Source organism: Simochromis diagramma, unplaced genomic scaffold (genome assembly GCF_900408965.1).
Source record: "Simochromis diagramma unplaced genomic scaffold, fSimDia1.1 OVJJ01000449.1, whole genome shotgun sequence".
NCBI classification, from domain to species: domain Eukaryota; kingdom Metazoa; phylum Chordata; class Actinopteri; order Cichliformes; family Cichlidae; genus Simochromis; species Simochromis diagramma.
In genome coordinates, this window is record NW_024387274.1 from 2433893 (window position 1) to 2450170 (window position 16278).

General features: G+C 46.6%; 1 protein-coding gene across 2 annotated transcripts in view; it reads right to left on the reverse strand.

The window, feature by feature from the left end:
* The window catches only part of LOC120715599 (retinoic acid receptor beta-like), a 301344-nt gene that overhangs the window by 164269 nt on the left and 120797 nt on the right, over nt 1-16278 (reverse strand). The window contains exon 2 of one of the 2 annotated variants that reach the window (XM_040002662.1): nt 9491-9863. The exons of the other annotated variant lie outside the window; for it this stretch is intronic. Within the exon in view, the coding sequence (XP_039858596.1) occupies nt 9491-9680 (190 nt within the window). The 5' untranslated portion in view covers nt 9681-9863. The remainder of the gene's footprint in view (nt 1-9490; nt 9864-16278) is intronic. 2 annotated transcript variants of the gene reach the window in all.

Here is a 16278-nt window from a genome sequence, read left to right on the forward strand (position 1 = left end):
CAGCAAAGGCAGACAGCGCCTCTATCATCTGAGGCGTTTAAAGAGGTTTAAGATCTCCAAGAACATCCAGAGGAGATTCTACACCGGGGTCATTGAGAGCATCCTGTGTAATAACATCACGGTGTGGTACGGGAACTGCACAGTATCCCGTACCAGTATCAATCTTGTTTTCTGGCATTTTCAACTCCTCACTGCAGGCATGTCATGTGCCTGCCTGCTTCAAGTCCTCTACCATAATCCCTGTCCCCAAGAAACCTAGGATCACTGGACTAAATGACTACAGACCCGTGGCTCTGACATCTGTGGTCATGAAGTCATTTGAGCGCCTAGTTCTCTCCCATCTCAAGACCCTCACGGCCCCCCTCCTGGACCCCCTGCAGTTTGCATATAGAGCCAACAGGTCTGTAGACGACGCCATCAACATGGCCCTACACTTCATCCTGCAGCATCTGGACTCCCCAGGAACCTACGCCAGGATCCTGTTTGTGGACTTCAGCTCTGCCTTCAACACCATCCTTCCAGACCATCTCCGAGGCAAGCTTTCCCAGATGAATGTGCCTGATCCCATCTGCCGGTGGATCACTGACTTCCTGACGGACAGGAAGCAGCATGTGAGGCTGGGAAAGAATGTCTCGGACTCCCGGACCATCAGCACCGGCTCCCCTCAGGGCTGTGTTCTTTCTCCCCTGCTCTTCTCCCTGTACACCAACTGCTGCACCTCCACCCACCAGTCTGTCAAGCTAATCAAGTTTGCAGATGACACCACCGTTATTGGGCTCATCTCGGACGGGGATGAGTCTGCCTACAGGAGGGAGGTTGAACGTCTGGTGTCCTGGTGCAGCCACAACAACCTGGTGCTGAATGCCCAGAAGACAGTGGAGATTATTGTGGACTTCAGGAAGCACACAGCCCCACTCCCCCCCATCATCCTGACTGACACCCCCATCACCTCTGTGGACTCATTCCGCTTCCTGGGTACCACCATCACCCAGGACCTGAAGTGGGAGCCCACCATCACCTCCGTCATCAAGAAAGCCCAGCAGAGGATGTACTTCCTGAGGCAGCTGAAGAAATTCAACCTGCCAACACGGACGATGATGCAGTTCTACACTGCTATCATTGAGTCCATCCTCACCTCCTCCATCACCGTGTGGTACGCTGGAGCCACTATCAGGGACAAACAGAGACTGCAGCGTGTTGTGCGCTCTGCTGAGAAGGTGATTGGCTGCAGACTCCCATCTCTGCAGGACCTGTACACCTCAAGGACATTGCGGCGTGCAGCTCGGATCTCAGCTGACCCTTCTCACCCTGGACACAGTCTGTTTGACCTGCTACCCTCAGGCAGGAGGCTCCGGTCCATGCGCACCAGAACCTCTCGCCATAAGAACAGTTTCTTCCCCTCTGCTGTTGGACACATGAACAATAACCATATGACTGTCCCCGCCACTAACACATGACCCTACGCTGTGTCACTGCATCATTCCATGTTTGGCACTGATCACCACCTGCACTCATGTATATATCTTTCTACGTAGCACTCTTAATTCTTATTCTCATGTATATATCTCATGTATATCTCATGCACATATCTTTCTACGTAGCACTTTTAATTCTTATTCCTACTTTTATTTTTTTCATGTCTATTTAAGTGCTATTTATGACACTATGTTTGCACTGAAGCACCGCAGCAATTTCCTAATGTTGTAAACCTGCTCAACATTTGGCAATAAACCCCTTTCTGATTCTGATTCTGATTCAGTACAGCAACAGAAAGCCCTGCAGAGGGTCGTGCGCACAGCTGAACGCACTATGGTGTCTTGGAGGTGAGCTTCCCTCCCTCCAAGACATCTACAGGAAGCGGTGCCTGAGGAAAGCGGGGAGGATCATCAAGGACTCCAGTCACCCCAGCCATAAACTGTTCAGACTGCTTCCATCAGGAAGGAGGTTCTGCAGCATCCGGTCCCGTACCAGCAGACTGAGAGACAGCTTCTTCCACCAGGCCATCAGACTGCTGAACACGTCATAGACACCTCACCTTCACTACTGGAACTCAACAACACTCCATATGTAATGAATGCCACAGGCACTATTCAGCTCTACTATATTTTATTATATATTATTATTAGGGGGTTTTTTTGTTTTTTTACTATTTAAATTTGTAAATGTGTATACACACACAACCAGATCACGAATGCAACACTATTATTATTGTACATATTATTAGTTTCAGGTCGGTATTTGCTCGTTGTGTGGTGTGTTCATCTCTTTGCTTGTGGGCTCGCACACAGAATTTCACTCGCAGTGCTTGCCAGGTGCCTGCCTGTGATGGACAATAAGTGATTTGATTTGATGATAGGGCTTTACTAACACTGCAGGACATACTACGCTGAAAGGTGCAGATCCCGGGCCATCAGGATCACTAACGACTCCAGCCATCCCGCTTAACAAAACTTTCAGGCCACTGAGGTCAGGGAAACGCCTCTGTAGCCTGAAAACAAGAACTGAAAGGTTCAGGAGGAGTTTTTACCCACAAACAGTGAGACTCCTCAATCAAAACACAAATCGGACAACATGATGGACAATTCCATACACAGTATATAATTTTCCTTGAGTTTTATCCTTATTTTTATTTGTATTTTTATCATATACATCTGTATTTATGTAAATACGTACACTATAGCTCTTAACTATTACAGCGTAATATTTTGCACGATATTATACATTTTTATACTTTTATATAGATATTTTTTATTATAAGTTTAGTAAGATGCACAGTCGGGGGGGGAGTACTTTTTAGCCGGAAAAAACATTTCACTGTGTGTTGTACTAGTTATAACTACATGTGACAAATAAATAAAGAAATTGAAACTGACTAAAAACGTAGCCTATGAATTGGCAATTTAGGGGGCATCCCTTCAAAAGAACCACAGAAAACCAGGTTAAAATGTTACTGTGTATTTCTGTAATAAGATATTAACACAGGTGTCAGCGCTGGCCTTCAGACAATCCAATCTGTATAACTCTTTTGATTTAGCTAAATATCTGTGTGACTATAAACTTCAGTTAATTGCATTATTTTTCTTTTGTTGTTATTTCTTCTTTTTGTCTCTCTAATGGATAAACATGGACACACACACACACATACATACAACTCAGGTGTTTACTTGGCCACTGGAATTCCCAGAAGGTGTATGATTTATGCAGTAGCACTTTGTGAATCCTACGGTGGAAGTGCAAGCAGACAGGGCCAACCAGATGGCTGACTCACAACAGTTTGTGTTTGAGTGTGTCCTCTGGGGATGCTGTGACAGCAATCAATTGTGTGGATCTACAAATGACACTCAACAGCAGTGGCCATTATCTTAATGTTTGTTCCTTCTGTTTTGATTTTTTAAAACATAAGGAATTCAGATGTGTTCAGACACAAAGTATCAGCATCAGATAGGCTTACATGTAGTCTTTTTTCTTTGTCGTGAGTCTTCAGTCTCACATTCACACACTGGTGGAGGCAAACCACAGTTATAGCCACAGCTGCCCTGGGGCAGACTGACAGAAGCGAGGCTCCCATATCACGTCATCGCCCCCTCTGACCAACACCAGTAGGTGGTAGGGTAAAGTGTCTTGCCCAAGGACACAATGACCAGGACAGAGAGAGCTGGGGGATCAAACTGGCAACCTTCCGGTTACAGATGAGCTTCCCAACCCCCTGAACCACGGTCGCCCAAGTGTGTGAATGTGAGAGTGAATGAATAGTGGAATTGTAACGCGCTTTGGGTGCCTAGAAAAGTGCTATATAAATGCAATCCATTAATATTATTATTAGTCTGTTTCACAAACTAAAGGAAGATCAAAGAAGAGACACAATTTGTTCTCTTTTTAATAACATTTTTTAAAAAATGGACACTTACATATTTCACGAGAAAGCCTTTTTTCAATGCTTTTAATTGTTTTAATATTGTCTGTAGTTAGGTAGGTATGACTGTGCAAATTGCTGTGAGTTTTTGAAATACTCTGATATAGTCATAATGGCTGATTTTTCTAACTATACCTTTATGCTATATTTTGGACAAAGGGAAAACAATTCTACAATTCTTCGGATGGGGAAAATGTAAATAGAATTTAATGTATGTCAGTTAGAGTGATTATTTTTGTTATTATATATAATATTTATTTTTATTGTTATTTAATAATTGTTTATTAAATGTAATTATTTAAAAATGGCATTCTCTGATAGCCTAGAATTAGAATTAGGGCTAAGTTTAGGGTGGATAACAATTTAAACCTCAGAGGGTAGGTAATACATTGTAGTTTACATTCAATGAATTAAATAGAAAGGAACATAAAGGTATCCTGGTAACCCCTAGTATCCCCTCAGCTTGCTGCCTATATGATAGGGTTTCTCCCAATGGACAAGAGGGTATAAACCCTCTTGGGTCGGGGAACGGTTTCTGACCGTGGTCTGCGCTTATGCACCAAGTGGCGGTTCAGAGTACCCAGCCTTCTTGGAGTCATTGGGTGAGGCACTGGATGGTGCACTGCCTGGGGACTCTGTTGTCCTACTGGGAGACGACAGCGAGACCTGGAGGGGCGTGATTGGGAGGAACGGCCTCCCGGATCTGAACCCGAGCAGTGTTTTGTTATTGGACTTCTGTGCAAACCACAGTTTGGCCATAGCGAACGCCATGTTCGAACATAAGACTGTCCATAAGTGCACGTGGCACCAGGACACTCTAGGCCGCAGGTCAATGATCCATTTTGCATCACCAGACGTAAGGCCATATGTTCTGGACACTCGGGTAAAGAGAGGGGCTGAGCTGGTGGTGAGTTGGATCAGGTGGCGGAAGAGGATGCTGGACAGACCTGGCGGACCTAAACGTACAGTGAGGGTGTGCTGGGAACGCCTAGCAGAGGCCCCAGTCCGCGAGATCTTCAACGCACACCCCCGGCAGAGCTTCAACAGCATTCTGAGGGAGACTGAGGGCACTGAATCCAAATGGACCATGTTCAGCACCTCCATTGCCATTGCTTTACTGAGCTGCGGCCACAAGGTGGTTGGTGACTGTCGTGGTGGTAACCACCAAACTGATTGGTACCGACAGGACAAGTGGAACGCGGCACGGGCAGTGACTGAAGCAAAAACTCGGGTGTGGGAGGAGTTCAGAGAGGCCATGAAAAAACTTTCGGACTGCCACAAAGAGATTCTGGCAAACCGTCAGGAGACTTAGGTGGGGTATAGCAGTGTTCTACCTGCACTTTGTATAGTGAGGGTGGAGCACTGCTGACTTTGACTGAGAAAATTGTCAGGTGGAAGAAATCCTTAATCCCACAGGGACGTCCTCCATGGATGAAGCAGAGTCTGGGGACGGGGATGACCTGCCAATCTCTGGGGGCGAGGTCACTGAGGCACTGGTTGTAGAGCCCCTCGGGTGAATGAGGTCCGCCCTGAGTTCCTGAAGGCTCTGGATGTTGTAGGGCTGTCTTGGTTGACACGCCTCTTCAATGTTGCGTGGAGATCAGGGGCAGTACCCCTGGATTGGCAGACCGGGATGGTCGTTCCCATCTTTAAGAAAGGGGACCGGAGGGTGTGTTCCAACTACAGAGGAATCACACTCCTCAGCCTCCCTGGGAAGGTCTATGCCAGGGTGCTGGAGAGGAGAGTCCGTCCGTTAGTTGAACCTTGGATACAGGACGAACAATGTGGTTTTTGTCCTGGTCATGGAACACTGGATCAACTCTTCATCCTCTCAAGGATACTTGAGGGTGCATGGGAGTTTGCCCAACCAGTCTACACGTGTTTTGTGGGCTTGGAGAAGGCATTCAACCGTGTCTCTCGGGGTGTCCTGTGGAGGGTGCTCCAGGAGTATGGGGTGTCTGGCCCATTGCTACAGGCCATTCATTCCTTATACAACCGTTGCAAGAGCTTGGACCACATAGCTGGCAACAAGTTGGACTCGTTCCTGGTGGGTGATGGGCTTTCACCTGAGTGAAAGCCTTCCACCACATGGTGGGGTTCTGTTGGATGGGGTTCTGTCTCTGAGGCCAGCCGGCTCTCCAGTGGTGGAGACAGAACAACTGTGGGAACTTGACAGGGGGCTGCTGCTCACTTAGGAGACAGAACTCCCCAGGATGGAGAAGAAGAAGACAGCGGTGGAGTCCCACAGGGAACCATCCAGGAGACCCGTGCCAACATTTGGTGGCACGGATAGCCTTGGCAGGAACAGCAGAACACCTCCGGTGGCTTAGCTAGGGGCTGATATCGTGAAGTGAGGCGAGAGGCCCCTGTGATTCAGGTTCATAGCAACAAAATAAAAAATAAAAAATTGAGCAAGTCATTTAATTTCATGGATATAGGTATTCATTGCAACTCATCCAATTCAATTCAGCAAATAGTGCACATAGACGTCAGCAGCCATGCACACAAAAAAGGCCATTGCTTGCTCTGATCAACTGACTTTTGAGGGTTTCAAGGTGGAGCCTAATGTAAGAGGGGTCCTAATGTAATTAATGACTTTGATGGACAGTTCAGCTTGTGTTAAACTGGGTTACACCATGGTAGCAACATAGGGGCTGTTTTAAACCATATTTGTTAGAATTTTGGAAAATAAAGTTTTCCGAATGACCTAGCAAAAGTAATAATAATAATTATTATTATTATCCTCTGTGTAGCAGTGGAAATATTGACAACTGTCACTGGATTACTTTAATCCAGTGACAGTTTTAAGGAGGTGGATCGTCTGGCTGAGTGGTGCGACACAAACAACCTGCTGCTTAACACCGAGAAGACCAAGGAGCTCATCGTGGACTACAGGAGGAATGCTGACCCACATCCACCCATCCACATTAAGGGGACGGCTGTGGAGCGTGTGAGCAGCTTCAAGTTCCTGGGAGTCCACATCTCCGAGGATCTCATCTGGACGACCAACTGCTCCAAGCTGGTTCTTCCTCAGAGCCCTCAAGAAGAAGAGGCGCTGGTGAGCCTACCAGCGCCTCTTCTTCTTGAGGGCTCTGAGGAAATTGCAGGGGCATTAGACACTGCATCTCAGTGGATGCTGCTAAGACTTTCAGGTAAGCAATGATTCTTTCCTATATGTCATATTACATAACACGTCAGGGACAAGCGGGGAAACCACTGGAGTCTGTATATAAACAAAGTCTGTGTAATATCACGACTGTAAGATTCTGATGATGCATCATTTAATGAGTTTTGAAAATTTTAAATTATTATCTCATTTATGATTGGTGTTTAAGATTTCAAATGGTCTTCCTCCACTGCTTCATGTTATTGTACCTTTCCTTTTCCTTGCTGCTTTTGGGCAATCAGCATTCTCTGTGAAAGCCTCAACTCAATGGAGTGCCCTGCCTGAAACAATGCTTATGTTGTAGTTTGTAGTTTAACACAGTAACCTGAACTCTACACCAAAGTGACAAATCACATTAGAACCCCTCTTCCTTTGGACTGTTTCACTCCAAACAGTCAAAAGCCAGTTGATTCGAGTGAGCAGGATTCAGTTGCAAGCGTAGAGAGCTATCCATGAGTGCGCAAAACTGTAGCAGCGCAGGCAAAGTAGTCAGTTTCGCATGCATGATTGCATTTTTGTGCACATGGCTACAATATTCTACATGTGTATGTTAAATTTATGGGAAGAATTTAATTGCACAAGTGACAATGAATACCTGCACCCGTGAAATGAAATTGTTTGCTAGGATTATCTTTTTTTCTCATGCCTGACTATTGACAGCAAAATAATTCTATACAGACATCCTGGAACCCATGGATTCAGGACTCTCTGTCTCAGGTGCAGAGAGAAGGGGACCCAGGGACACAAAACCTGGGGCTACTCAACTGACCAGGGGGAGATTTCGAGATTGGGACTGCAGCGGCTCCAGGTTGCAATCCCCATCTGCAGCGGCTCCAGGTTGGGGACCCACAGGATTGTTGTAACCCCTTTGATTGCGAGGACCCTCAGCCTCCAGTGGATGAAGCTGCACATGGTACTTAGCTATACTGACCCTGGGGACAGGGGCAGGGGCAGGGGCAGGCTAGGCACTGGCTACCCTGACTCCGAGAATTGGGTGCAGGGTTAAATTGGGCACTATCCACCCTCACGCTGTGAACAGGCTCAGAAGAAAGAGGGTTGAACTTTGAATGTCCTTGTTTCCTCATGTAAGTCTAGACCTGACATAGAGTGAGCAGAACTTTCAGTCAGCCTTTTACCGATGGGCCAGAGAGGTTGACCTATGACAATCTGGGAAATGGCAGCATTGAGCCTGGGGAACTGATTGGCAACTGCATCAAGGATAAGAGGCTGGACAGCAAGGTATACTTCTGTGTCCAAGATCTAATAGGGTGGATGAACGCTAAGGTGATGCATGTCTCAGGCATATTATTCTAGCATCCACCACTGAGGCCCACACTTCCTCAAATAGGAAGCAGGTTGCTGTGATGGCAAAGTGATGGACAGGGAGTCACTGGCAAACAGGGCTTGAGTGAAGGGGAACAGAGGCTGAATATTGACTGGAGAGGGGCTTCCGGATGAACGGCAGGAGACAACAGGCAAAGTGAGATGCAGCGATGCAAAATCCAAGGCAGTATCTGTCGGAGGACTGAGGGTGGAAATGACTTTTAGGCAGATTGGAAAAAAGCCTACAAGCCTGGGGTTTTCAAAGACTACCCATCTGATCCTCCATCTGCTGTTCGATGCGCTCCAACTGCTCCTCCAAGAAGTCTGGGAGTCTGTGTGTGGTCGTGTCATTCTGTCATATTTCAGGAAGAGCTAGGACCCCAATGCAGGCTCATAGGCAGACTTCAAACCTAAAACAGCCTTTTATTGAAGTTGAATAATAATCCAAGAAAGAAAGCAATAATTCTAGGGAAGACGTGTAACTAAGCAATACTAAACAAGGACCACCTAACAGAAACTATAATAACAGGGACCATAGAAACAGGATGACGTGACAAAGGCTATGGGAGACACAGCAGGTAATTAGGGAGAATAGACACTCCTGGAACACAGCTGTATGAGACCGGGGAGAGTAAAACTAAACACACACAGGGCAAGCATTACCAATAAATCCACTGCTTTATCATTCAGCAACAGTGTGGATTTCACAACTCTTTTGCACCTAGACCTCTCAATCTAAATGTGTCTTAAGTGTATTAAAAGTACTTTTCAATCCACAGCCAAAAGCTGTTTTAAAAATTGAAGCATATTTTATTAAGTAACAAAATTCTCCATATTAAGTCACCATGATCCATCAATCATAGAATTTTATATACTAATGATTCTACCAGCCAACTGACACAAGTTAAGGTAGGTACTTGTAGCTTATCTATGTAGTTTGAAACTTGTGCTATATGGTTCAAGGCAGGAATGACAGGAAGAACCAAACAAGCTGTGTAATCTTATTTCATACTAGCTGGTTACTCGTTTCACATAGAAAACCTTTAAATCCTTATAACATGTATAAGTGGCGAATCAGGAGAACTCACCAACAGGCGATGGTGTGCTGCCACTGCTGGATAGGTGCTGAATCTGAAGTCTCTGAGTTAATTGCGGTGGCACCTGAGGCAGGGGGCTGATGACTGATGGGATAAGAAAAGAGTAGATCCCAGGTGTGTAGTGCTTCATCTGGGCCAGTGGGGAACTGCTGCGAGCCGGGGCACGGCTGGCCGTCTTCATCACAGTGATGATCAAATGACGTGCTGAGCACTGAATGGTCAGAGGTTTGGAGAAAATGGGAGACCATCGTATGAGCCCCTGGTTGCAGTTAATGTAACTGGAGCAGGTGTGGTACCACCTCTGCACTCCGAAGATGCATGGTGGTGGAGTTTAGTGTCATCCAGGTTGACTCAGAGACTAACCCTGTAACACAGACACATATGAACAAGGTGTGGAGCGGTCCAGTCTGCATTTCTCTGTTAATCATTTCCTGTGTCCTTGCTGAATGTTTCCTACAGGTATGAATGAATCAAGATCTTACTGCTTACATAGTTATCTTGAGGGGTTTTAGTCTTTAATTCTGGTTAGTTTTCTATTCTTTGTTTTTGTTATCTTGAGAATTGCTTTTGGTTTGTGATTACTTCTCTGTGTTTCAGTTTAGCATAGCTTCCCCAGTGTTTCTTGTTAAGTCTTCGTCTCTGTCCCATGTTTGTTACTTCCTGTTTTATTTTGATACTCCTTTCTCACTTGTACTTTGTTTTAAATTATATTGTCTTCTTGTCTTGTTTCCTAGATTCTACTCACCTGAGTCTCATTTACCCCAGCTGTGTTTACATCCCCTAAGTGCCCTCTTATGTGTATTTAGTGGTGTCTTTCCCTCAGTCCTTGTCACAATGTTTGTTTTCACTTCTTGTGCCTTCCCTGCCTGAATTTCTGCATTTTTATGGGCTATGTTATATGGATTATTAATTTTTCCATCAGCATTTGTGCTGAATTTGTATTGAGACTTTGAACCCCATCGGGGTGATTGTGGCTCAAGAGTTGAGAGTTCGCCTTGTAATTGGAAGGTTGCCGGCTCGAGCCCCGGCTTGGACAGTCTCAGTTGTTGTGTCCTTGGGCGAGACACTTCACCCATTGGTGGTGGTCAGAGGGCCCGGTGGCGCCAGTGTCCGGCGGCCTCGCCTCTGTCAGTGCGCCCCAGGGCGGCTGTGGCTACAATGTAGCTGCCATCACCAGTGTGTGAATGGGTGGATGACTGGATGTGTAAAGCGCTTTGGGGTTAGGGACTAGTAAAAGCGCTATACAAATACAGGCCATTTACCATTTTACCCATCTCCACAAAGACACCAGTTAGCTAATTTGGTTATTCCCTCATTTTGACAATACTAATCTGAAACAAAGTCAGAGACACGACCTGCATAATTCCAAACAGAGGTATACATTTTCTTATAAAGGCATAAAGCTTAAACCGTACACCTTTTTTTGTGGTAATATTACACACTTTTGGAAATTCAGGTTGGGGGTTTGACTCCCGACCAGGGCGTATGTATCCAGTAAGGGTCCCTAGGCTTGACTACAAGAACTCAACACATGGATCCTGGAATGCCTTGGAGAACTGTAGAAGATCAACAGGACCCGAAGAGCCTTCATCAGGAACTCACTGGGGATGTGGTGAACAACACTAGAGGCAAACTTCAAGCCAATAGCACAAGTCACCATCAAGTATATAAGTGGGCAAGAGATGATGATGTTGCATATAGTTAGGGATGGATCAGGTGACCCTGAATCCTTCCTTAGTTATGCAGTGTAGGCTGCTGTCTCTCTTCCACAGCATGTCCTGTCTTCCTTCTCGCACCCCAAACGGTTGCAGCAGATGGCCCGCCCCTCCCTGGGCCTGGTTATGCCGGAGGTTTCTTCCTGTTAAAAGGGAGTTTAGGGACTTCCGGTAATGGTGTTTACTGAGTAGACGTGTTTTAGGTCTGCTCCGCTACACGGTTCAGGATTTACCTTGCCATTGTCGACTACCCAAGATCCAAAGAATGTCAAAGTCAAAAGGCAAACAAGACCGAGACCGAGAAACTTTGACACCTACAGCACCTGTAACTGCAGCCGAGATTAGCTTAATGCTCGAGGAGCATAGAGCTGCATTGCTAGTGAACTTTAAGTCATCCTTTGAGGACTTGTCCTCTAAGTTAGACAATGTGCAGTCTGCAGTGCAGGACCACGGTCAACGCATTAACTCTTTGGAGTCAACATCGAATTTGACCAACGTCCGGATCAATTAGAGTCTGAATGCTTTACGCTTCGCAAAGACAACAACTGGCTAAAATCCAAGGTGGCAGACTTGGAAGGTCGCAGCAGAAGGCAGAATATACGACTTGTGGGATTACCTGAGGACATTGAAAGTCCACGCCGCACAGCTTTCTTCTCTTAGCTCCTGTTTTCGGAGCGCAGGTGCTTCCCTCACCGCCCGGGCTGGACAGGGCGCACCGGAGTCCAGTTCCGAAATCGGCGAAACCACGGCCGGTTATTCTGCGATTTCACCGGTACCAAATAAAAGACCTGGTAATCCGTGAAGCTCGTAGCTGAGCTTGCGGCGAGCTCAGCTACAATGGCCATATGATCCGGCTATATGAAGATTACAGCCCCAAGGTGGTGAAAAACTGAGCTGAGTTTAAAGACGCACTTTGATGTCTGAACTTTATAAGCGGGGATTTAAACCTGCGCTCCTCTTCCCGGCTAAACTGTCCCACTCTCACTTTTACTTTTCACTTTAGTAATAACGCCTCTCTCTGTGACTTTCAGAACTGTCATGGTCCGTGGACTCAGTGACTTTGTGTTTGGTGTATTTATTGTTGTTATTATTATTATCATTATTATTTGTGGACTGTTTTGGGATGGTTTGTGTTTTGGTGTTTTTGGATACTGGGTTGGTGCTCCCTCTGTTGGTCCCTGGTGTTAGTGTTCCCCTGTCTCGTCAGGTTAATCAGGTCCAGCTGTGTCTCCCACCTGTGTGTGATTTCCCAGTGTCCCTCAGTGTATTTATAGTGTGTGTCTGCCTGTGTTCCTCGTCGCGTCGTCTGTGTTCATTCACTGTGTTCCTCCGCGTCTCTCTGCACAGCCTTCCTCATCTGCCATCTCTGTACATCTCCCGCTGTCCTTATGTTTCAGGTTTGTTTGTTAGTTTTTCCCAGTTTAGGTTTATGTTCAATTCTGCCCTGACCTTTGTTATTTTCACTGTAAATAAATCTCCACTCGCATCTCCACTGCCGTCTGCGTCTTGGGTCCTCACTCTTTCCACCACACGACTGCTGCCCCAGCCGCGACAAGAACCTCTCCTCTGTTTCAAGGGGTTATTTGTGGTGGTACGGAACATAGGGTTGCTCTATATGCAGATGACTTGTGAAAATACTTCTAAATTTTGGCTCTTTCTCTGGATACAAGATTAATATACAAAAAAGTGAATGTTTTCCTATAAACCCAGCTGCACAAGAGCTTAGACAAACTGATTTTGATTTCCACTTAGCTTCTTCAGGCTTTAGATATCTAGGAGTGCATATTACCAGTTCATTTAAAGCTTTGCGAACTGAAAATTTTAACCCTTTACTCACCTATGTAAGGTTGGCTTTTCAAAGGTGGGCAAACCTTCCTGTATCACTTCTTGGCAGGATAAATATTATAAAAATGAATATTCTACCCAAATTTCTCTATCTTTTTCAGTGTGTCCAACTGTTTTTACCTAAATCCTTCTTCAAATCTGTGAATCAAATGATTTCATCATTTATATAGGCAAATAAGACCCCCGGCATTAGTATGACCTCACTACAACAGGGTAAGCTTAGTGTGGGGCTTGTTCTGCCCAACTTGATGTTTTACTATTGGGCAGCCAACATAAAGTATACCTATTGGTTGAATGATCCTCAGGCTACTTGGTGTGGCCTTGAGGCTCAATCATGTTTCTCTTCCTCACTTTCAGCACTATTATTTTCATGCCTTCCTGTTTCCCTGTTACAATTTACAGACAACCCTGTTGCAATTGCCTCTCTAAAAATATTTTAAAGATAACACTTTTCTCAGCTTTAGTGACCTTTCTTTTTATCCTCGGATACAGGAGGAACAATGTGGTTTTCGTCCTGGTCGCGGAACACTGGACCAGCTCTTTATCCTCTCCAGGATACTTGAGGGTGCATGGGAGTTTGCCCAACCAGTCTACATGTGTTTTGTGGACTTGGAGAAGGCATTCGACCGTGTCCCTCAGGGTGTCCTGTGGGAGGTGTTGCGGGAGTATGGGGTGTCTGGCCCATTGCTACGGGCCAATCGATCCCTATACAACCGTTGCAAGAGCTTGGTTCGCATTGCCGGCAATAAGTCGGACTCGTTCCCGGTGGGTGATGGGCTCCGCCAGGGCTGCCCTTTGTCTCCGGTTCTGTTCATAATTTTTATGGACAGGATTTCTAGGCGCAGCCAAGTGGCGGAGGGCTTTCGCTTTGGTGGCCTCAGAATCTCATCTCTGATTTTTGCGGATGATGTGGTTCTGTTGGCTTCATCGGGTGAGGGCCTCCAGCTCGCACTGGAACGGTTCGCAGCCGAGTGTGAAGCAGCGGGAATGAGGATCAGCACCTCCAAATCTGAGGCCATGGTTCTCAGCCGTAAAAGGGTGGAGTGCCCACTCCGGGTCGGGGATGAGTTCCTGCCCCAAGTGGAGGAGTTCAAGTATCTCGGGGTCTTGTTCGCGAGTGATGGGAGAAAGGAGCCGGAGATCGACAGACGGATTGGGGCTGCAGCTGCAGTAATGCAGACGCTGCACCGGTCCGTCGTGGTGAAGAGGGAGCTGAGTGTAAAAGCGAAGCTCTCAATTTACCGGTCGATCTACGTCCCTACCCTCACCTATGGCCACGAGCTGTGGGTAGTGACCGAAAGAACGAGATCGTGGATACAAGCGGCAGAAATGAGCTTCCTCCGAAGGGTGGCTGGCCTCTCCCTTAGAGATAGGGTGAGAAGTTCGGCCATCCGGGAGGGGCTCAGAGTAGAGCAGCTGCTGCTCCACATCGAAAGGAGCCAGTTGAGGTGGTTCGGGCATCTGACAAGGATGCCTCCTGGGCGCCTCCTGGGTGAGGTGTTCCAGGCATGTCCCACCGGGAGGAAGCCCCGGGGCAGACCCAGGACACGCTGGAGAGATTATATCTCTCGGCTGGCCTGGGAACGCCTTGGTGTTCCCCTGGATAAGCTGGAGGAGGTGGCTGGGGAGAGGGAGGTCTGGGCCTCTTTGCTTAGGCTGCTGCCCCCGCGACCCGGCCTCGGATAAAGCGGATGAAGATGGATGGATGGATGGATGGATAGTGACCTTTCTTCTTTGTATGATTTGACCTCGTATCATTTGTTCCGCTACTTTCAAATAAGACACTGTGCATCTTCTATCTTGCCAGAGTTTCCAAGTCAGCCTCTCAAGCCTTGGTGGGAAGACTTATTCCAGTTGAAGCTTCACAGTGTTACGACCCGTCTAGGGCCAGGCCATAACATGAGCGAGGCACTCGCTTCCCCCCCAAGACCCAAGCAGTCACACGAAACAAATCCGTTAGATATGAGGTGATTTATTTACAATGTGAATAAAGAGAACCAAAACGGGAGTGTCAACACTTCAGGGTGAGCCAAGGCCAAAACAATAAACAAAATAAACCTACACAAATCCCGCACCCCTGACCTTACCAAAACAAAGTCAAAAAATAAAGACAGAGTCTAACCTCCTTAACTAACTCAAAACAGGAGAAAACGGGTGATCAAAAGAAACGGCAGCTCACCCCTACCCACTCCACTTCCACAATTTTCAAGCGTATACTGCAGCCAGCGGCTACCACAGGACTACTGCTGGGTGATGAGGAGAAACGCGAGGACCTCTCCCGCTGTAGCACTCCAGCCTCCTTTTAATGGGCGGGTCCTCCAGCTGGATCCAATCACGCCGGGGCAGTATATCCACGCACCAATCGGAACAGGGCCCTGGCACAGCTAAATTAACATAGAAAAAACACAACACCTGCACAAACAAACACATGGACATACAAGTTCGTAACAACAGTAAGGCTCTAATATCACAAATATAGGGCTGGCATTAGGAACAGACTGAGACAGCAGGCGCATCACGCACCACTGCCCAGTATCCTACTGGCCAACGTACAATCCATGGAGAACAAGCTCGATGACCTAAGAGCAAGGGTCACCTTCCAACGTGACATGAGGGACTGCAACATTCTGTGCTTCACGGAGACATGGCTGACCCCCACCGTGCCGGACCAGGCCGTAACTCCATCGGATTCATTCTTTGTGCTCCGCGCGGACAGAACGGCAGAGTCGAACAAAACCAAAGGTGGAGGAGTGTGTTTCATGGTAAACAGAAAGTGGTGTAATGCCAGGAGCATTTCTATTCTTTCCAGCAGCTGCTCGCCACATCTGGAATTCCTGAGCATTAAGTGCCGCCCTTTCTATCTGCCCCGTGAGTTCACCTCGGTCATCGCCACGGTGGTCTACATTAGGGCAGGGTATCGTCACTGATTTCTAGAATCGATTCAATTCCGATTCACAAGGTCCCGAATCGATTCGATCCATGATTCGATTTAATTCGATTCGATTTAAATCTGGGAAATTTTGACAGTCAGAAATATTATAATTCAGATCAGTACATTTACATATTTTTGTATCAATAAAAAGGAAGCTGACACACGCAAGACTTTATCAAAGGTGTGAGCGTCACAGCAGATGCCTTTGTGTCAAAGTAGCTGAAGATAAAACACAGAAAAACATGAAGGTTTTCCTGGCCTGGGATTTATAAAAATATTCTGCAGTA